Source organism: Rhinichthys klamathensis, unplaced genomic scaffold (genome assembly GCF_029890125.1).
Source record: "Rhinichthys klamathensis goyatoka isolate OS25496 unplaced genomic scaffold, OSU_Roscu_1.1 h1tg000339l_1, whole genome shotgun sequence".
NCBI classification, from domain to species: domain Eukaryota; kingdom Metazoa; phylum Chordata; class Actinopteri; order Cypriniformes; family Leuciscidae; genus Rhinichthys; species Rhinichthys klamathensis.
This window is the reverse complement of record NW_026606853.1, coordinates 233,365-256,587: the sequence shown is the minus strand read 5'-3', so window position 1 is coordinate 256,587 and position 23,223 is coordinate 233,365. Positions and strand designations below refer to the sequence as shown.

The 23,223-nt window shown below is 37.7% G+C and overlaps 2 protein-coding genes across 9 annotated transcripts in view; one reads left to right on the top strand and one right to left on the bottom strand.

Moving 5' to 3' along the window:
• Window positions 1–15,542, top strand: part of erc2 (ELKS/RAB6-interacting/CAST family member 2) — a 60,706-nt gene extending 45,164 nt beyond the window's left edge. For 2 of the 7 annotated variants that reach the window (XM_056272488.1, XM_056272489.1), the window contains exons 14-20: window positions 1,877–1,999; window positions 5,449–5,569; window positions 5,695–5,855; window positions 5,952–6,099; window positions 9,291–10,010; window positions 11,174–11,364; window positions 11,785–15,542. In XM_056272488.1, coding sequence (XP_056128463.1) covers window positions 1,877–1,999; window positions 5,449–5,569; window positions 5,695–5,855; window positions 5,952–6,099; window positions 9,291–10,010; window positions 11,174–11,275 — 1,375 coding nt within the window. In that variant the 3' untranslated portion in view covers window positions 11,276–11,364; window positions 11,785–15,542. Of the gene's footprint in view, window positions 1–1,876; window positions 2,000–4,350; window positions 4,363–5,448; window positions 5,570–5,694; window positions 5,856–5,951; window positions 6,100–9,290; window positions 10,011–11,008; window positions 11,069–11,173; window positions 11,365–11,784 lie in introns of those variants that run through there. The other 5 variants (XM_056272490.1, XM_056272495.1, XM_056272492.1 and 2 more) reach the window with 4 other exon arrangements.
• Window positions 15,543–16,665: 1,123 nt separating this feature from the next.
• LOC130106406 (protein disulfide isomerase CRELD1) lies at window positions 16,666–22,800 on the bottom strand. Of its 2 annotated transcripts, none has more exons than XM_056272507.1 (6): window positions 22,673–22,800; window positions 21,125–21,387; window positions 20,960–21,043; window positions 20,758–20,853; window positions 18,070–18,210; window positions 16,666–16,894 (listed from the first exon to the last, which is right to left on the bottom strand). In XM_056272507.1, exons 2-6 carry the CDS (start codon window positions 21,291–21,293, stop codon window positions 16,674–16,676), a joined length of 711 nt encoding a protein of 236 aa, XP_056128482.1. In that variant the 5' UTR covers window positions 21,294–21,387; window positions 22,673–22,800; the 3' UTR covers window positions 16,666–16,673. The 2 variants fall into 2 exon arrangements, with proteins under 2 accessions (XP_056128482.1, XP_056128483.1); XM_056272508.1 differs by lacking the exon at window positions 22,673–22,800 and adding an exon at window positions 22,113–22,179.
• Window positions 22,801–23,223: the final 423 nt, after the last annotated feature.

Sequence of the window (23,223 nt, the reverse complement as noted above, 5' to 3'; positions counted from 1 at the left end):
AGCAGGATGTGAAAAGATTTTCAACCAGCACAATAGAAAAAAATTCTGCAACAAATCGCCTACCCCGCCTTTAATGATTTTTACTCTTATTCTAAAATATTGAAAGTATAGTAAAAAAATAAACAATGAATAAATGTGTTTTAACGTTTCCCTGGTAGTGTAAATATAAGATTTAACACGCTGAAACATATTTATGAAGTCTGCACAAGTTTCATAAAGCAGCATCAGGACTGATCTCTCGTTTTGCCGTTATCTCGGGCCTTGACAGCATTAGTTGACAGTTGTACTGCTAAATATACAATTCTGCAGGGATATAACATCAAAATGCTGATGTCAAGGGCTGTTTTGTTATCGATGCGGTACAAACCGCGCTGTACTCTCAGAGCTGCCGTCAATAATGCATCTCCTACAGGGGAAATATGATGATGATTGCAAATATTTATGCTGTTTCCTGGATTCATGCATTCATGAGGTCATCAGCATTCTGTGCGTTTCTGACATGTTCTGAATATTGATATCAAGCTTGTGTTTAGTGGTTGTGAATTGCCTCTCTTCATACGCTGTGATGACTACTATTCCCGACAAATCTATGTGTGTTTTGGCATGTTCGTACAACTGCCTCCGGATCTCTTCTTTTAAATGATTCTATTTATAAGTTCGGTCCTAGAGAGCCGCTGTCCTGCAGAATTTAGTTCCAACCCTAATCAAACACACCTGAACAAGCTAATCAATGTCTTCAGGATTACTAAGGCTATAGGCAGGAGAGGTTTTTTTTCAGTGTTGGAGCCAAACTCTGCAGGACAGTGGCTCTCTAGGACCGAACATGCCTACCCCTGATTTAAGACATCAGGTCCATGCTACTCCTGTGTGTTCAGGTTGTACATCATCCTAAATGGCCGTTCACACTAACAGCAATTTGAAAGTGATCATAAATCATTGACACAACAAAGTTGTGAAAGGTTACATTTCATGCAAATAAGCAGTAATACAATGTGCTGACTACCAGTGAAAGTGATATTTTATGCATAAATATATAACAATAAATTAAATATGTATTTAAAAATAAAATAAAAATGATAAAATAATATTAAAAATTATAATACAATCTTTATTTAATGTTTTAATATATATATATATATATATATATATATATATATTGATGCACCTTTAATTATCTTGTTTACAATAGCCTATAAATTATGCAGTGCTGCAATTGACATACCTTTTTTCTTTCCATTATAAAAAAGCAATAAAAATCCCTGTCAGTGTGAACAGCCTTCATAATAGTTTTGGCCATCAGACAGTAAGTTCAGTTCCTCATAGGTTCTTCAGCTCTGGCTCAAAGTCGTGTTTGCTTTTTCTCAGTTGACGCTCATGCTTCAGTGTTAATGTGGTTTAATTAACCATGTGTGTTTCTGTTTTTTGTTTTGTTTTTGTTTTTTTACCGTCTCGCCAACTCTTTCTCTTTCTCTGTTCTGTCTTTCGGCCTTTCTCTTTTTCCGACCTCTTTCTCTTCCTCCTGTTCTTCCATGATCCTTCATCTTCTGTCATAAAACACTCATTTCTTGTTCATAATTTCTTGTCAATCTTCATGTTCTTCCTGTCCTGCAACTCTTCTGCATTTCTGTCATTGGCTACTGAATTCCTGTCTTTAACGAATTGAAATTAAACATTGTCTATCTATCTATCTATCTATCTATCTATCTATCTATCTATCTATCTATCTATCTATCTATCTATCTATCTATCTATCTATCTATCTATCTATCTATCTATCTATCTATCTATCTATCTGTCGTGCTATCATTCTTCCTTCTTCATTCATGTTACCTCCATCCATAACCTCATAACTCATACATCCTTGACTTTGGCCCAGCCCCCCTCCCCCCGCTGCCCGCCCCTCGCCCCGCCCTGGTGGCAGAGCCCCCTCTGAGCCTCCCCCCTCTGTGTCCGCTGCCCCCCAGCAGATTGGGGGCATGATGTGGGACTTCCTGGGAAAGTGAGTGCTCTGTCCTGGCACCACGGCTCGGCTGCATTTATCTGTGTGGCTGTTTGATGCCTTGATGTCCCTGTTGCACGGCTGTCTCTCATTCACTGGTTTTTCTAGCAAAGGAAAGGATGGTTTTATTCCTTATAATGTTGTAAATATTTGCCAGATTGCATTGATGTAAAAATCAGTGGACTGAGACAGCTCAGAAAATAAGATGTGTGTATAATGTGTTTTGTGGTTGTGTATGCCGTTTCTTGTGCATGTATTGGGCTCTCTTCTAAACTCTTGTGAGATGCCTCACTGTATACGTAGGCAGCATCCTAAGTAAGTAAGTTAACAAATGCCATCTTGATCTCGTCACAGTGCATTCTGGCACTGTTCAAAAGTTTGTGGGTTTTTTTTCAAATAAATGAATAATTCTATTCAGCAAGGACACATTACATTGATCAAAAATGACAGAAAAGACATTTGTTTGTGTAACAAAAGATTTATTTTTCAAATCAATTATGTTCTTTTAAACTTTATTCATCATAGAATCCTGAAAAAAAAAAAAAAAAAAAAATCTCCACAAAAATGTTAAGCAGCACAACTGTTTTCAGCAGTGAAAATAAGAAATGTTTCTTGAGCAGCAAATCAGCATATTTCTGAAGGATCATGTGACACTGAAGCCTAAAGTAATGATGCTGAAAATTCAGCTTTGCATCACAGGAATAAATTATATTTTCAAAAATATTAACATAGAAAACAGTTATTTTAAATAGTACTTTAAATGAGCACACCTATAGTGACTAAAATATGTTGCCTAGGTAGACATCTCACTCGGCTTTGGAACAGAGCTTACATCAACCAGATTGCACGTTTTCCTTTTTATCATTATATCTGTTCTATAATGTGTTTTTGTGCAGTGGATATAGAATTTGCAATATCTCACAGTTTTAATCAAAATGGTTCCTCTGTTTCAGCAGCACAAAACTTTTCTTTCACATTGTGTCAGATGTGTGATAACTGCACACTTGATATATCTGTGGTGTTGATGTTGGCATGGCAACATGTTACATGTTAATGTGTAGTCATACTTTGAAAGTGCACCAAGATTAAAGGGATGGTTCACCTAATTTTTTTTTTTTTTTACATTTTTTACTCTCCCTCATGCTGTTGAGCTCCAAAAATGACAAAAATGCACTAAAATATCAAGATACATTTACTTGAGAAGCCAAATGACATAAGATTTCAAGGACAAGAAGTTGAAAAATTTTACAAAATTAAGTAACTTTATGCTTAAAACAAGAAAATAATTTCTGCAGAAGTTCATATGACTCATCAAGTAGTTCATATGACTCATGCATTATATTCCAAGTCTTTTGAAGTGGATTTGTGTAAGAATTTGAGTCATTATTTACTGAAAATGAATGATGAAGCTATATTGTACATGAAAATTACATGGAATTGTACATGAAAGAGAGTAAATGACAGTAATTAAAATTTTTAGGTGAACTATTCTTGAAATTAGACTTCAAAACTGTTTTTTTTTCTCTCTCATGCATTTGTTAACTATAATGCTGTTATCTTGGTGTATTTTATTCCACCCTGCTTATGTGACATGTTAACATGTTCTGAATTTGTTACTCTATTTTGCACACACACGCTTCTGTGATCTCTGTGCTTGCCGCTTGGTGTTGCTGGCATTCGAGGGCTTTGGCAAGGAGCGGAGCCCCGTTTCCTGACCCTTGAACCCCCATTTCACACGCTGATCTGCATCCCCTCTCCTCTTTCTGCTTCCTAACATCATCTCTCCTCCCTTCGCTCTCACTCTTCTGAATGATCCACCCACCTCAGCCTGCCAAATCCCCCCCCCCAAAACGGCCGTCTCACTGTCCTGCATGAGACGTTGGCCGGCATTGCAGGCCCCGTTGTGCTCTGTGAATGAGCTGGGTACTTTAGGTAGGGTCTGGTGTTCCTCAAGTAGGTCTGCACCCTCATGCCTGAGCGCTCCTGCCCCGTTTGCCCCCCCCCCCCCCCCCCCCCCCCCCCCCCCGCGATCCCTCACTGCGGCTCGGCTGGTTGAGCTGCTGCATGTTGGCACTCTCACGGGCCCCTGCAGATCTGGACCCAGAGGTTAACCACTGACAGTGATGGTTTGAGATGATAGCGTCTTGCATCCTGTCTTGTTGATCTTATAGGAGCCATTTTAAACCACCCTTAGTTTCTCTCTTGACTCTTTCCAGCTGTTTTCTGCTTTGTTTCTGATAATTCTAAAGTTTTATTTCTCCTTTCCTTCCTGTTCGCTGTGTTGTGGCTTCTCTTCCTTCCCGGTCCTGCCCTTCCTGCATCCTTCCTCCCTCTTCTTCCTCCACCGCCAGTCTTGCTCCCAGGTAAGTTGGGTGTTCCTCAGGTGTCCACCCTCCCTTCTGAGCAATAACCAAGCGTGTTTCGTTCATGTGATAATAACTGTATCGTGTTTCTCGCAGTTGCATATAGTGTGTTGTTGTCATGATTATGAGTCTCAGTTCATGGTGTTATATTGTTATTTGCACTTACTAATCACACATACACTGATGCCAAAATGTGTTTAGACACTTAAGACGCACTTTAAAAAGTCTGAATGTTACATAATGAAGTATCAAACCAAATGGCATTTGTAAAAAAAATAATTACTGTTAAGTGGATGCGTCGAAATCTCTTAAGTATGGCTTAAGTAGAGCTCTTTTTTTTCCAATATAAATATCTGAACATTCTTAAATCAAGATTAATTACTTGAGAAGCAAAATGTAATATAAGTAACATAAGTAATAAAGTAGCAAAACTAACTTTATGCTTAAAAGAAGAAAATATATATGCCAAAATATAACATATATGATATCTTATAACATATATACATATATCTAATTTTTTTTTTTTTTTTACAAAACAACACCTAAAGGGATAGTCCACCCAAAAAGTATAATTCTGTCATCTACTCACCTTCATGTCATTCCAAACATGTAAGACTTGCTTCTGTGGAATACATAAGAAGATTTTGAAGAATGTTGGTAACCAAACAGTTTCAGTAAAAAAAAAAAAAAATAGTGGAAGTCAGTGCGAACTAAAACTGTTTGGTTACCAACATTCTTCAAAATATCGTTCTTTTTTTTGTATTCCGCCAAAGAAATACAAGTTTGGAAGGACCTGAGGTTGAGCAAATATTGACAGAATTTTTTTTTTTGGGTGAACTATCCCTTTAATTTCCCTTTAAAGTCATTTTGCTTCTCAAGTAAATGTATCTTGATTTTTACTGGAAAACAAGACAAAAATACTGAGTAAGAAAATAGTTTTTTTTTCTTTTTCGGGCCAACGTGACAAAATTGTTGACATCTTCTCAATATGATAATTAATTGAGATCATATTTTGATTGGTTAAATGGTGATTTGTGATTGCTATAAAATTAAACTATTCAGGTGACACACTGTATGCTTTTTAAGGCAAACCAAGGATCCAATTAAAAAAGGCCCAGGCATCAAGCTTGGCCCTCAGATGGACAAGAAAGGCCCTGGTAACATCTTGCAAGACCAGCGCAAGGATAATCCAATGGACAACCCAAAGGTGTGTAGGTGTGTGTGTGAGAGAGAGATTTATACCTGTGTGAATGGATGATGCCTTTATTTTTCCTTAGAAAAACAAAAGGTTTTCTCATCATTTTCCTGCACACGTTTTTCTTCATTTCACAGATGGAGGAGTTGATGAATGTTTTGGAGAAGACGAGGCAGGAGTTGGATTCCACCAAGCAGCGTCTGTCCTCCACCCAACAGTCTCTTTCTGAGAGAGACGGCCATCTGACCAACCTCCGACAGGAGCGCAGAAAGCAGCTCGAGGAGATCTTAGAGATGAAGTAAGAATCCTTGCGATCAGACAACAGGATCTAAAATTTTTGATGCCTAAAATGTCCTTTAGTGTACATGCATTGCAGACTGTCTGTTCCTCTCAGACAACAGGCTCTGCTCGCTGCTATCAGTGAGAAGGATGCTAACATTGCTTTGCTGGAGCTGTCATCCTCCAATAAGAAGAAGACACAAGAGGAAGTGCTGGCCCTGAAAAGAGAGAAGGACAGACTGATGCATCAGCTCAAACAACATGTCAGTAAATTTATGCCCTTTTAATAACACATAGTATTAAGACAGTTTAGGTATCATCAATTTATCATAGAGCTGCACGGATATTGAAATCATGTCTGATGCTGACAAGTGGATAATTATTTTCATTTTATGGCCAATAAATGTTAAATGGGTGGTATTATAGAACTGTAATGTACTGTATTTTTTTTTTTTTTTTTTAAGTTAAAACCCAATAAAAATTAATATTGTGCATCTTACAAGTGAATTTAGGCATCACACCATTAAATTGTGTTGTGTGAGAAATTAATATTCATTTTGAAATCTTCTACAATATATTGAGATATCAAGATTAATGCAAATCGCAAAGATTGTGATTTAATTAAATGGTAACACTTTACAATAAGGTTAAATTTTTTAATATTAGTTAACTAACATGAACTAGGAATGAACAATACTTTACTCTATTTATTGTTAATTTCAACAGTTAATACAAAAGTTGTATTTGGCAACATAGATTAATGCACTGTGAACTAACATGAACAAACAGTGAACATCTGTATTTTTATTAACTAACATAAACATACATTAATAAATAATGTAACAAATGTATTGCTCATTGTTAGTTCATAGTTAATACTTTAATGTTAACAAATGAGACCTTATTGTAAAGTGTTACCAATGAAATAAATAATTGACGTTCCTGTATTTTTTTTATATCACAATATATATTGCAAAAAAAAAAAAAAAGATATCACAATGTCAGGTTTTTTAACCCAATATTATGCAGCTTTAGTTTAGAATATAATATACAGTGCATCCATAAAGCATTCACAGCGCTTCACTTTTTCCACATTTTGTTATGTTACAGCACTTATTCCAAAATGGATTAAATTCATTATTTTCCTCATAATTCTACAAACAATACCCCATAATGACAATGTGAAAGAAGTTTGTTCAAAATCTTTGCAAATTTATTAAAAAATAAAAAAACAAAAATATCACATGTACATACGTATTCACAGCCTTTGCTCAATACTTTGTTGAAGCACCTTTGGCACCAATTACAGCCTCAAGTCTTTTTGAGTATGATTCTACAAGCTTGGCACATCTATTTCTGGGCAGATTCTCCCATTCTTCTTTGCAGAACCTCTCAAGCTCTATCAGGTTGGATGGGGAGCGTTGGTGCACAGTCATTTTCAGATTTCTCCAGAGATGTTCAATCGGGTTCAAGTCTGGCCACTCAAGGACATTCACAGAGTTGTCCTGTAGCTTCTCCTTTGTTATCTTGTCTATGTGCTTAGGGTCGCTGTCCTGTTGGAAGATGAACCGTCGCCCCAGTCTGAGGTCCAGAGTGCTCTGGATCAGGTTTTCATCAAGGATGTCTCTGTACATTGCTGCATTCATCTTTCCCTCGATCCTGACTAGTCTCCCAGTTCCTGCCGCTGAAAAACATCCCCACGGCATGATGCTGCCACCACCATGCTTCACTGTAGGGATGTTATTGGCCAGGTGATGAGCAGTGCCTTGTTTCCTCCAGATATGACGCTTGCCATTCAGGCCAAATAGTTCAATCTTTGTTTCATCAGACCAGAGAATTTTGTTTCTCATGGTCTGAGAGTCCTTCAGGTGCCTTTTGGCAAACTCCAGGCAGGCTGTCATGTGCCTCTTATTGAGGGGTGGTTTCCGTCTGGCCACTCTACCATACAGGCCTGATTGGTGGAGCGCTGCAGAGATGGTTGTTCTTCTGGAAGGTTCTCCTCTCTCCACAGAGAAACGCCGGAGCTCTGTCAGAGTGACTATTCCATGTCACATCCCTGACTAAGGCCCTTCTCCCCCGATCGCTCAGTTTGGTCGGGCGGCCAGCTCTAGGAAGAGTCCTGGTGGTTCCAAACTTCTTCCATTTACGGAGGATGGAGGCCACTGTAGGGATGTTACATTTGACACTGAAGCTTCAAAGTGCGTATTGAGAAGGCTACGCAACGCAATTTCTCATGAAGCGCGTATTGTTTTCAGAGAAACACGTGATTAACGAAAAACGAAGCCTCACTTTCTTTCCAGTCACGTGAATGCTTCACTTTGCATGTCGGAATGTTTGAACTCTGCAGGTTTTTGGAAGTTTAAGTCCATTTACTAATATTCTTTTTTTTTTTTTTATAAATAAGCCTATAGCTTATGTTAAATGATAATATATTCTGACACATAAACAGCTTAGAAACCATAAAATAATTAGACCAACATCTACTTGCATCAAGCAACTCTGTTGGTATTTTTTATAATTAGTATTAATATAATTGTTACATTTAATTTATTGCCACACTTTAATATGTGAATTATATTATCAGAAAACTAAACATATTAGTGTTAACATGCACTGTTAACTGTGGAACCTTATATAGACAGGTGTGTGCCTTTCCAAATCATGTCCAATCAACTGAATTTACCACAGGTGGACTCCAATCAAGTTGTAGAAACATCTCAAGGATGATCAGTGGAAACAAGATGCACCTGAGCTCAATTTTGAGTGTCATGGCAAAGGCTGTGAATACTTATGTAGGCTACATGTGATCTTTTCGTTTTTTATTTGTAATAAATTTACAAAGATTTCAAAAAACTTAGTCATTATTGGGTATTGTTTGTAGAATTTTGAGGAAAATAATTGAATCCATTTTGGAATAAGGCTGTAACATAACAAAATGTGAAAAAAATGAAGCGTTGTGAATACTTTCCGAATGCCCTGTAACCAATGGATTTAATTGATTTATGTATTTTGCTGTACAGGGTTAAATATTTGCTGTAATCTATCTCTATCCCTTTATATATGATTGCATAAGTTATCTAACTCTTAAAATAGCCAACAAAATTAAATATATAATATCAGGCAATGAATTGAAGGGAAAAAAGGCAGATTTGGTGCTGATATACAGTATTGTTCATTCCAACTTTTCAATTTTAGTGGGATGTTTTGCCAACATAAATTGTGGCCATACCAACTTTGCTGGTTGGGAATGAGTGAAAGAAATGATTAGAAAATCTTCTGTTCTTCCTTAGGAGGCATTGTAACCTAATACTTCGTTTTCTGGGAGTCTGTACTTCATTGTCAAAGCAAACCGATTACATTTGGACAAGCTGTTTAGAGATGTTTTTTCCATTCCGTGATCAGTCTATGGGTATATGTTGCTTGTGTCTTACTCTATTTTTTCTATCCATTTTAGACACAGAGCAGGATGAAACTGATTACCGACAACTACGAGGATGATCATTACCACCCTCACGCTCCACCTCCCCACATGCAGCCTCAACCCCTTCATCCTCAACCCCAACCCCAGCCTCCATACCCACAGGCCCAACACCCACAGGCCCAGCACCCGCACCCACAGGCCCAGCACCCGCACCCTCAGGCCCAGCACCCTCAGGCCCAGCACCCACAGGCTCAGCACCCGCACCCACAGGCTCAGCACCCACACCCACAGGCCCAGCACCCACACCCACAGGCCCAGCATCCGCACCCACAGACCCAGCACCCGCACCAGCCTCCTTACCCACATGCGCCCCATCCCCAACACCCGCAGCCTCCTCCCCACCACCAACAACACCCGCAGCAGCCCCCCCAGCCTCAATACCCTCACCCGCAACACCCCCAGCACCCACAACCACCTGGCCCACACCCGCACCAGCCCAGACCTCAACCGCCCCACCCTCAACACCCTCATCCCGGGGTCCCTCCGCAGCAGCAGCATCCACACCCCCAGCACCCTCACGGACCACCGCCTCAGCAGGGCCCCCACCCTCAACCCATCCCACACCCGCAGCAGCACCCCCATCACCCCCCACACCCCGGCCAACAGGGCCCACACCCTCGACACCCTCCGCCACACCATCGGGGTCCAGGCCGTGGACCGCCTCATCCCGGACACCGACCCGCCCCAGACCAGGTCGGTAACTCATCTATCTTTATATTCAAATGATTTTGTTTCTATTTTAATATTAGTGTATGTGGTATGTTTTGGTAATCTTGTTATGCGGTATTGTCTTCGATAGTTCACTTTAGACATTGTTCTATAAGTAACTACAACTACCATGCCAACTCAGTCATTAGAGTATTAGCAGACTGTCTGCTTAATATCTGCTAACACTTTATTTTGACATTCTACTGACTGTAAGTAACTTTGTTAGGTGTTAGGGTTAATAGAATAAGTTGACACGTACTTGCAGTCTACTAAGGCCACGTTCACACAGCAGCAGAATACAGTTGTTAGTCCTGAATTTGAGTCTGGCTACGTTCACACACAGTTCAGTTATTTACTGGAGTGACAACCACATTCTATATCCGAACTCACACCTGTACACCTGCTCAGGTCAGTTTTGTGTTCTACACACAACTCAAATGCTCCGCTCTCCACCCAGATATAAAAGCTGCTGTAGGTTAGTGAAGATTTGACAGATGAACTCGTGGCTCGATTGGACTCTTGTCGTGACAAAAGTGATCAAACTTTTTTTAGTTTTATGGATGTCCCGATCTTGGATATTACTTTTGTCATTGTCGCTTTGTTTACTAATAAGAGAATACGGGCTTGACTCCCATTGCACGTTCATACATGTACAGACAGTATTCGAGACGCAACTGTAAGTTGCAGTTTGAACGGGACATTTTCGAGACTCACACCTGTGAGTAAAATGAGGTTGACAATCCCCAAAACTGACTGTGTGAACGTAGCCTACACTAATGAGAGAATTAAAAAAAAAATCAAATCACAATATCTGATAGTATCATCACAGCTCTAGATTAATTTGGTCTTTTCAGTAGGCGATGGATCTGTATATAATCTACTGTACAAGTCACTCACTGTAAAATATTCACTGCTCTTTCACCTTTAACTCATCTAATTCTCCTCATTTCATGCTGACCTCTGGATATATGTTGGGCTCAAAGGATGATGAAGAAGGAATTTGGGCATAACCATACCAAAGCTATGATGATGTTTTTTTGGGGGTGAGATATTGATGATCGATGTCAGTTTTCTGGTTTAAAGTGAGTTTTTGTGGATAAAGTGATTTGTGATTGTTTTTCTTATTATGTTCCTCCTTATGTTCTCAGACAATTCAGTCACTAATGGAGGAGCACAGCCATGCCATACAGATGAAATTCTACATTGTTCACTTGGCCAGTCTTTACCTACACTCAGATTCACTCTTTTGAATGGGGCCATTTATTTCCATGCATTAAGGAAAGAGGCGGAGCATTAGTGTGAGTGGGAGGGCCAAAGCTGGAGAAGACCACCTGAGCAGGTAAATACTATCAACAGAACTACTAACTGTGTCAGTCTGAAATAAAATCATTTCATTTACAAATTTAATATACACTATCATATAAAAAATATAAAAAAAACTTCCATTCAGCCAAGGGCGCATTCAGTTGATTAAAAAAGACAGCACGAATGTTTTAAACATTGATAATAAGAAATGTTTCTTGAGCAGAAAATCAGCATATTAGAATGATTTCTGAAGGATCATGTGACACTGAAGACTGGAGTAATGATGCTGAAAATTCAGTTTTTAAAATATATTAATTCATAAATTAGAATATTTCGCAATGTTACTGTTTTGTTAGCTTTTACAGTATTTTATGATCAAATAAATGCATCCCTTGGTGAGCATAAGAGACATTGTCTTAAAGATAATTATTCCATTTTGTTGTTTTTATTTCAGATGATTAAAAAAAGTATAAATGGAAGTCTGGACTGAACAAACACAGTCACTTCCTGGTGCAGCCCTTTTTCTAAAGACATTTGCCTTGAAGACTATCAATGCTCAAATCAAAATGAGACACTGCAGCTGCTCCTTGTTGTCTGGTTTTCACATACGACCAGTGCATGAATCCAGCTGGCCCCTCCCCTTCTCCACATTGCCCCGCCCACTCGGATCTAGCTCCACCTCTTCAATGAGGCAACAAGTCAGCTTGCACTCACTCAAGCCTTGACTCTTGTCAGTCATTTCTCTGCTTTTTGTGTGAAAATCCAATGTAAAATAATACCATCTTATTAACTTAATTTTTAACTTTTTTTTTACTATCACATCTGCATTTGCAGTTGAAATCTTAAAAGGGCAACTGTTGCCTGCCTTCAATTGTTTAGGTTTTATTATATGTGCTATACATATATGTACTTAGATTTGAATATTCATGTAATTTCTCTGTGCCACGTTCAGCCTCCATTGTTGGTTCTTTAGTGAATATTGGACCTTATAGAGGTGGTATCTGTCACGTCTTTAGAGTTACCTCAGTTGACCCTTAGAGGTAGTCTACTCTATGCAGAGTTCATTTCGTCTCACCAATTATAACGCACATAACATACACCATGCTAACCAGAATTTGCCCTTTCTTTTTGCTTGTGCTCCACCCCAAACCCCAAGCCCGGTTTGCGTGTTAGCTCTCATGCACCTATGCACCTCCACCCCTTACAACAGGGAACGTTTCTTATGGTGCTTCAACTGGTGCTCAGGCCCAAAAGAGATGGAGACAGCCATGGCTACAATCATTTTCGGACATCAACTGATCTGTAACTACATCCATGGCGCCATCATACGAGTTCTTCGGAAGATAATTGAGATGGTTTCCCAAGAAACTGCTATAGGTTGTAGTTGTATGTCCCACAAAATGAATTTTGTCAAGATGTCTGTTGACAAGGCCAGTCCAACCTGAGTGTCCCGTAAAGGGAATGTCCTTTCTCCTTTAACGAACCGTCCCACCAGGTACTGGCGGAGCTACCGCAGATTTGTTGTAACGTCTCAACATGGTGGCGAGTGCCTATTTATAAATAGATAGTAGATATATAGATAGAGATATATAGCTAAATAAAGTGGGTCTACTGTGGTCAGACTATTGTGTCAGAAATCAAAGGAAACTTCTTTTCCGGTGTGTTTGAGTTGTGTGTGTTGTCGTTGTCTGTTTGGCCCTCGCACTGCTCTCATTACAAGATCTTGGCATTGGAGTCTGTGCAACAAAAAGGTCTTTTGCTGAACGTTTGCGGAATCTAGTTTCTTGACCTTCAGCTAGACAGTGTTGTATAGAATATGTTGCACCTCACAAAAAGAACAAAAAAATTAAAACGGCAATGAGTTCTTAAAAAAAAAAACTCAGCTCAAGCGCACTTGAGGGTAAAGCTGCATTCATGCTGAAAGCAAACAGCAGTCTTTTATTTGGTGAATTTTATCGCCGTCAGTGTGAAGGCACCTTAAAGGGATAGTTCACCCAAAAATACAAATTCTGTCATCATTTACTCACCCTCATGTTGTTCCAAACCTATATGACTTTCTTCAGTGGAACACAACACCGAACAATTCCGGTTCCCATTGACTTCCATTGTACAGTATGATCAAAAAATATAATGGAAGTCAATGGGAACCAAAATGTTTGGTTACCAACAGTCTTCAAGTTCAAAATGTCTTTGTGTTCCAGATAAGAGAGAAAGTCATACAGGTTTGGAATGACATGAGGGTGAGTAAATAATGACACAATTTTTATTTTGGGGTGAACTTTTTCTTTAAGAAACTTCAAAATATTCAAGTGGAAGATTGTTTTAAGATGGCTGAGATATGTGAACAGTTGTTTTGCATTGTCTTATGTGTCATTTCACTGCTGTTGTCTGTAGTTGTGGAGTTTACATTAGGACTTTGGCGAAGCCCAAAATATAGCCAAGATCTGACTGTTAAAATGACCTGTTTGTGTTTCCATGTTGCGTTTAACATACTCAATTTTCAGACGCCTTCACGTTAGTTCCAGATCGTTACGCGTCTCTGTTCTGGAACGTTCCGGAAACACCATCCTTAATCTGCGTTCACATTCTGCCGGAATTACCGCAATTAAAATATTCTGAGATTCTTTAGGCTCAGAAATTCATTTTTATGGCAATGCTCAAACCTTGAGGAACAAAGAAAGTGCATTGTGCAACTTAAAATGACATGAAACTATATGTAGTTTAATGGTAAGCTAAAGGTAATTGTTGAGGTCGCTCATTTTGGTCGTTATGAACACGTCACAATGAGCTAGTCAGAAACTTCCCGGTAATTCTGTCATGATGTGAACGCATCATTGTCGCTCGGCTCTAGAATATTCCTACGTTGCTCTCTTGAACATTTAACTATTGTGGTTGAAGAACACAGATCCAGAATATGTCCACCATGTGAATACTGCTCCGTCTTGGATGTTTCTGAGTCCAGTTTCAAACACCAGAAAAGTGTTTGATCTGATATTCTAATATTTATGTGCGTCTGTCTGTCTGTTGTGCAAGTCTATAATTGTACTATTAGGCAAAGCAAGAGGACAAAAAATAAAAAGACATCAGACTTTACCTTCTTGGAGACATATTGCAGTCCTCCACCTTCAGGACCTTTTACTACTGAATACTTGAAGTAGGGGGGTGATCTCCTGCCTTGGGAAGAGATACGTATATTATACAGAACAAAGAAAAAAAGAGAAATGTTGACTCATGTGGTGATGATGCATGATTATGTACATTATGTGCCAACTCTGGGCTGTGGTGAAGACAGGTCTAATAGATCTCTATACGCAGAAATAAATATCGAAAGAAAGAAGTTTCAGCCCTGTAGGCTCAAGACGTATATATATCAAACAAAGGGCCTCTGGTTAGAGAAAAGGTCCAAAATAAAGAGAACAAAAATGATTATATTTATATTTGTTGTGTGCCAGTTGCATTGTTTCTTTTATTTCATGATGTCAAAAAAATGCAAACCTCTGGATAATACAAACCACTGTGACAAATGCCAGAAAAGAAATAGTAAATCTAAGAAACATTGTTTTTACTTTTTTAAGATGTTTATTTATGTTATGTTTTTTTATGGTTCATGCTTTTTTTTTTTTTTTTTTTTTTTTTTGAATATGTCAGTTTGGAACTGTAAGATTTGTACATGAAATTAGTTTACTTTTCTTTTTCTGTACAGCAGTCCAATGTGAGTGTCAGCATGCTGAATGATACCGTGTGAACGTGGGGTTCATTTGTCCATGTTGCATCAGTCGTCGCGGATGAGACGCATTGGCATCATGATGGTGTAATGTGTTTGAGAATGGTGTGTCCTCACCCACATCTTCCCGCCCACTGCCAGTGGATTGCCCGTGCAACAAAATAAAAGCGTTCGCATGTTTTCGGGGAGCAGATCTGAGACGCTAAAAGAGTGTGGGATATGCTTGCATGATTGTCTGTGTATGCAAATAAGATTGTTACAGGGTGTGAGTGGCTGAGTGCGTGTTGCAGAAAGTTAGCGGTGCAAGAGCCTCGGAGGCGTTCGGTGTGAAATCTGTGTCATGTTCGATGTTTTTAAACCCTGTTGGGCTTTACTCAGAGTCCTTAACCTCCCTGATATTTGCTATTGTATGTGTTGTATCCCCCAACTATTCTTGAGTGTCAGTCGGCTTGTTTATATCCATTAAATAAAAGTGACTTTCTTTCTGATATGCTCTGTTTCCTTTAAAACCACAAATAAAAGTTTATTAGTTGAAGTCCACAGAGTGTTTTACAGTGTCCTCGTAAAAGTTCATTTTATATCAAACACACTATTGTTCAAAAGTTTGTTGACAGTGAGGTTTTTATTTTATTTGGGAAGGCCATTACATTGAATTTGTTTTTTAAAAATTGACAAAAAGTCATTTTACAAAACAAAATCACAGTTTCCACATAAATATTAAGCAGTACAGCTATATTTAACTTATTATCAATGTTACTTCAGCAGTAAATCAGCATATTTTAATGCTTTCTACAGGATCATGTGACTGAAGAAGACAGGAGAAACAATGCTGAAAATTCAGCTTTGCATCACAAGAATAAATTACGTTTTAATATATATCCAAATAACTATTTTAAATTGTAATAGTATTTTACAGTATTGCTGTTTTTACTGTATTTATTATCAAATTAAAGCAGCCTTGGTGAGCATCTTCTTTCGAAAACATAACCTTACCAACCCCAAACTTTTGAAAGGTAGTGCACATTTATTACGTTTAGAAAATAAGCTATTATAGCATATGTGACATCTGTAGTCTCTCCTATAACATCCTTTTATTTAAAGCTGCTAAAAGCAATTCACCTAAAAATGATCACAGTGCACCATAAAATAGTTTTATTTAGAGTTGATAAACTTGTGGACTCGATTCTTTCTCAGGTTTGTTCTCAAATTACCTAAAAAATACAAATTGAACTTTCTTTTCTCTGAAGCCTGCAGCGTTTTAGACTCCTTCCAGAAGTAGATATCAAAAATAATCATGTTCCACCTAATCGAAAGAACTTTTCTTAACCAGTTAGTGCAATGCTGTTAGGCTAAACTGTTAGTTTGCTACCTAAAAACACAAAAAATACAATAAAAAAATGACATCATATCTGGTTCAAAGCTCTTGCTAGTGCTCCAATTCCTATTAATCAAAAAAGTTATTCCCGATACAGGGCAACTAGTGAGTGGAATGAGATTTTTCTTTCTTTCTTGTTGCTTGGGCCATTTGATCTCAACATACATTCATCTCATTGTGTAAGAAATGGCCTAACTCAAAAAAGTTGCAGACTTTGCAGAAAACATAACTGCCCCTTTTGTATTTATCTCCCCTTTAAGATGGAATCTATCAGTCGGTCGCTCTTATCAGAGAGCCAGTATCCAGCCATGGCCCCCACGGCCCCCATAAAGATGGAGGTGAACACCAAGTCCCCTTTAGCCGCCAACGTGGCCAATGCGCACAACACCACCCCGAAGAACATCTGCTGCAGAACCTCCATTTCATCCTCCTGAATGTCATCAAAAAAACCCTTTTCTGCAGAATCTGAGAAAAGATACAGAAAAATACAGAAACATACAAGACCATATTTAAAAAAAAAAAAAACATGCATTTCAATTATTCAGTTTAAATGCAGTGTCGTTAAAATTACATAAAACCAGTTGGTGAAAAAATATGATATAGATATCAATGAAACACTTATTTTTGTTTTTTAAGAATAATGTCCATTGATGAATTATGCACTGTAAGTGGAAAGTACACAGGAACATTTATTACTAAAGTAACTAAAGTTATATTTTATAAATATATTTTCAGTAACACTTTAACATTAGTTCACTTTAACAATGAACAATATTTGTACAGCATTTATTAATCCAGCATTTATGTTCATTTCAACATTTACTACATTATTAAAATCAAGTCGCAGCATTTAACATTAGTTAATGCACGGTGAACTAACATGAACAAACAATGAGCGACTATTTTTATTAACTAACTTAAACAACGGTTAATAAATGCTGTAAAAACAATATTGCTCGAAGATAGTTCATGTTAACTAATGCATTAACTAATGTTAATGAATGAAACTTTCACTTTCGTTTAACAGCATGTTGGCTCCCAAGAGAATAAAGTTGCATGTAGTACAGGCACAGGCAACTCAAGAACACAAACTGAATGAATATGAAATGAATACTTTCTCTCATATTATGTAACAAGCACAATACACTGAGTTACATGAAACTGCAAAGGTCTTTTGGGCCAGATCTAATTCAGCGTTTGAAGTTCACAGCAGGCTTTTATAGTTAACTAAAACTAAAACCACAATAAATATTTTGGTTACACTTTATTTTAAGGTGACAGTTACATTGTACTTACTCAAATAAGTACTCAGTAATATCAATTAACTACATGTAGAGTTACGGTTAATCTAGAGTAGACGTACTACACTCGCCATGTTGTCATTATCATGTGATCTACCAGCGTGAGTTACGTCACTTCACTGCCATTCATTAATCCTCTCCCGTGGCCTCATGGGACAGTAAAGTGTCCAATGTATGCACACTTCAGAATCTCACAGGAAGAAGTAGGTCAGTACTTTTTGCCCACTGTTTTATGAGCACAGTGAATTCGGACATACTTCTTTTGTAACATACTGTTTTTCGCCTACTGTATAGTAGGGAAGTGTGCGATTTGGGATGCAGCCAATGCTTCCAGCTCACCTGTGGTCTGGCTCCTCTCACAGGTTTTGCCGGTGCGTGTGTATCCGCCTGCGCACTGACAGTGAAAAGACCCTTCTGTATTCACACAGAAGACATTGACACCAGGACAGGCCAACACCTCTTCACCACACTCGTCTATATCTGCAGGAGAAACACAATACAGCTGTCTTTTCTCAAACACACACAACCAGTAGAATGCTAACTGAAAAATTAGGAGGAGAAAAGATAAACATCTTGACAATTATAAAACAGAGACATTTATATTATTCCAATATACTAATGATAAAAAATATATATTTTTAAATTGTTAACTTTCTTGCTGGAAACACGTATTATAGCCACAAGATGGTAGCATTTCATGCTGAAGAACTAATTTGTGTCATTAACTAAGAGATTAATTCTCTGTTCATAGATTTTTCTTGAACAGCAGCAAATGCATTCACATGTATTCATCTGATTAATACATTTTATTTATTTATTTTATTAAGTATTCCTTTTTATTAATCTTATCAATCTCTCTTTTTTTGTAAATTTTAGTCATTGATAACTATTCATTTAATCATTATTAATTGTTATATTCCTTATGTTGCATTTTTATCATTTTACATGTTATTCATTCATTTATATATTTTCTACTATATGCTTTAATATGTTTGATTATTTCCACATGTAAGATCTTTGATGTCTCTTCTGTGGTGTAAGATCGAGTGGGTGTATTTTCCATCAGAATGTAATATGCGATGTACCTTTGTATCAAAATATCTGTTTCCATCTCTGCAGACACGAGATAATGCAAGATCTGCAATATTCTCTTGAACGACACCTGTCTATTTTCATCTATATTTGACATTTGACCTAGCCTTTACACCAACTTTGACATAATGGATAAATCGGTTTGACCTTTTCTTATAGACCAAAACATAAGTTAAGGAGGATGCAAGTTTCCTGCATTTATATTCGTTGCTCTTATTTTGCTCTTCACTTCTGCCTCTCCTTTCATTCTTCAAATATCTTACTACTTTTGGGTCCTTCTTCCTCTATACTCATCTGTTAGATTCAGTACTCTGGATTTTATTTTAAACTATTGAATAAGATAGATCTTATTTTTGTTTAAACCTATTTGCTAGTACAATTTTCATATTTACTTAAATAATTTTTACTTAATACATGTGTTATTCCTTTTTCAATTTTGATCTTTGACATAATCATTGCTTGTCTGGATCTCATTGCATCAGAAACTATAATATATTTTAAATGATTTACTCCTGCTATTAATATTACTGTATGTCAATCAAGATAAAGGAACATCTTTACATTATTCAGCCAAACAAAGCAGATCTACCATTGGACTCCTAAAAAAAAAGACATAGAAAGTACTTAGAATTTCAACTTTATTTAAAATTCTATTCTTTGTATTCTTACATTTACAACACTGATGTTTGTCCAAATTGTTGGCAGAATTCAGCCGGCAAGAATCTCAAATGTGAATCTTTTGTGGACCTGATTCTTTCTCAGGTTTGCTTTCAAATTACTTTAAAAAATACAACTTGAACTTTCTTTTCTCTACAGCCTTCAGCGTTTTAGACTCACTCAATCATGAAGTGAATGAGAATATCATGCATTCTCTGGCTGTACAACAAAGATTCTGTTCTTCTGTTTAAAGCTTCTGTGAACTTTAAAAAAAGTTAAAAGCTTCTGTTCAAAGCTTCACAGTCAGAGAATGCATGATATTTACTTCTGGAAGGAGTCTAAAACGCTGCAGGCTTCAGAGAAAAGATTTGTATTTTTTAGGTAATTTGAGATCAAACCTGAGAAAGATTCGAGTCCACAAAAGTTTATCAACTCTAAATGCACCATGATATCAAAATGGACAATTCCGATTCAATTTGTTTATGGAATATTGCAGTATTTATTATAAATGGTTCATCCATAATTGTTTTTAAATTCATGTGCCCTTGTACTCTTTAATCAAAATAACTTCCCCTCCCTCCACCAACAACATCTCGGCTGGTCCGAAATCGCACACTTCCCTAACAGCATGTGACAAAAGAAGTACAGTATGTCCGATTTCACAGTACTCATAAAAGAGCAAAAAGAACCCGGATGACCTACTACGTCCTGTGAGATTCTGAAGTGTGCATACGATGGACACTTTACTGACCCATGAGGCCACGGGAGAGGATTGGTGAATGGAAATTTGTGAACTGACACTGGTACTGTAAGTCACATGATAATGACAACATGACGAATGTAGTACGTCCGGATTACTTAATTAATAGAACATATAATATTTTTAGCACTCGCAAAGTTCTTATTAAAAAAAAAGTACCTACTCAAGAGAGTATGCGATTTCAGACAGCCATTTTCTCTTCTCTGATGATGTGTTTACTGGCGCGAGGGCGAGACTATATAAGCAGCAGTTACCATGTCATCTCATTGACAAATTCTTCCGGCAGCTCAGTCCAGTAAATGATCTCTATCCACTAATGCGCAATTCCATCATAGGGAGGTTTTAACTCAGAGCTCAAGCCAAGCCTCGGGTTCCAGCCTCCTCCAAGGACAGCAAGCCAAGTTAGTTTACTATTAACCTTTAAGGCTGAATGGGCAGGTGAAATAGTGGATTCATTTTATACTCCTAGTTATATTTTATACTGATAAACGACACTAGTTATATGGACTACAACTCACCGATGCATCTTATGCCTGATGACCTGAAACCAGGAGCACATTTCTTACAGCGGGCAGCTCCTCCACCCATACAGCCAACACAGGCCTTGTCACATCCTGGAGAAATCATAAAACAATATAAACAAAATAAAAGGAAAACAGTGTTATCAAGAGTGTTACTCTGGTTAATCCGTTAATACCTCTGAGAGGAAATCCCACTGACCTTTGCATGCATAAGAGCCATGGGTGTTCAAGCTGTACGTGTTGTCGGGACACCGATCCAGATCAGTACCACATTCATCAATATCTGTCGACGTAAAAGAAGTGAACCTCTGAATGAAAATGGAGCATGAGGTGAATCAAACGCACACTCTGTTGATCATCTTACCCACACACAGGTTGTCATGCAGGATGAATCCGCTGTGGCACTGAAGACATTGGTCTTTCTCTGGCCCTCCACATGCCTTGCAGTGCTCTGAGCAGTTCTGACCCAAAATGAAATGAAAAAGGGCCACGACGAGCACAGTAGAAAGGAGGAACATCCGTGAGCGGGACATCACTCTCCACGCATTAGTGCAACCCTTCAGACTCCCACTTTCCTCAAAGTATAAGCTGATACGGAGACGTTCAAATTAAAACTCCTTGTGACGTCTGATGATTTTAAAAACAGGAATTTGTTTGAGGATAAAAAAGTTAAATTCATTTACAAAAACTTTTAACAATTTTAAGGTGTGATCTTTTATCCAAAGCAGCAAATAATTATATTATTTAAAGTGTTTGAGGTGTAAGAACTCTATATGTTAAATAAATTAGGCCACTGCTTTTTATCAATTATGATTTTAGACATTATAGCTTAACTGTTATTTCAGATGTTTCTAATCATTTATTAGAATTTGTCAAAACATACAATTCAATATTGGTGCTTGACTTATATTTTACCCAAATACTTTCTATAGGCCTATTACTTTTTTGGAGTGTGAGACGTGAGTATAAAGTTATATAGAGTTTTGGTAACACTTTATTTTACGGTGATGTTAGTTAGGTTACTACTATTAATAACAGTAAATTATGCATAATTACAAGTAAACCCTAAATCAAATCCTAATCGTAAATAGTAAGTAAGTAGGCTACATGTTAATTAATACAGTAGCCTAATTATTTAAGTAGCCTACAATGTAACTACGTCACCTTAAAATAAAGTGTAATATAAGTTTTTAATTACGATATTTGTTTAGATTCGTAAAAACTGTTAACAGGAAAATTATATAGGCCTAGGCTATATTTTAACGTTATTTTGATGCGTTAAAACGAAATCGATAAGCAGAACGCTAAAGTTTAGACAAGTTCAGCATGGAATTCATATTTGAAATACTCACAAACATGCGACATGAGAACCGAGAGTGGTCGTTGGGATGTCCGTAAAACCAGTTTGTCCAGTTTCCGCTCTCTCTCTCTCTCTCTCTCTCTCTCTCTCTCTCTCTCTCTCTCTCTCTCTCTCTCTCTCTCTCTCTCTATCTCTCTCTCTCTCTCTCTCTCTCTCTCTCTCTCTCGTGCGCCGTTTGATGGATAATTACAAATTCTATTATATGAATATTGCATAGGATATTCAAGCATCGACTGATAAACGAAAAAGCTTGCTCATTAAAAAATACGGGGTGCCGTGACAAATTGACAATCCTTTAGTGGTGATGCGTTGGCTCATGAATATTAAGAGAACGTCTTCGCTAAATGAACAACTGCTTCCTATGGGAATCACAAATTGTTGACCAGCGCGGAGAAAAATAACACACACCACGTGACATGACTACATCGAATAGGCTAAACGTTGCTTCATGGTCATTCTGGATTTTTTTACCTAGGCTACTAAAGAAAAAGTCTCTGGTTTTTAAAATACACAATAAAGATACACAACAATTATTGTTTAGATCAATTATACCTGACTTTCGATTCACCAAGTCTTTTTCTCTGTTTCTAAAGAACTTCTCTTCAGTCATGAACGCGCATAACCAGTGCAGCCGGACGTCGCGCGCGACACACTCGGAAGTGACAGCGTGTATTTTTAGCAGTGGGTCTGGTGCTGTACACTATTTGTATGCTGTTCCCCTCCTTATCTCCTTTTTATAGACTTGCCTGATGGTCTGGTCTAAGTTGGTGTTCGACTGTGGTTGGCCAGTCTGACCAGCTGAAGCATGGCCCAAATCTTTTTAAAACCAGCAAACAGACTGTGAAACCAGAGAAGTCTAGCTAGTTTTTCATTTATTCAATTCCACTCAAGTCAACCCATGACAGAACACTAAAAGCTCCAATAAACTGTATAATTGAGTACAACTAGAGCATTTAAAATGCATGACATTACAAACGTTCAGTTAACAGAATAAGCCATGTTTAGCCTACAAAATTTATGTAGCCTAATTAAATATATTAGCAAAAATCCAGTGAATTATTTACAAACACCATGTTAGAGCTGAGATGAAAAAGATCAATTAG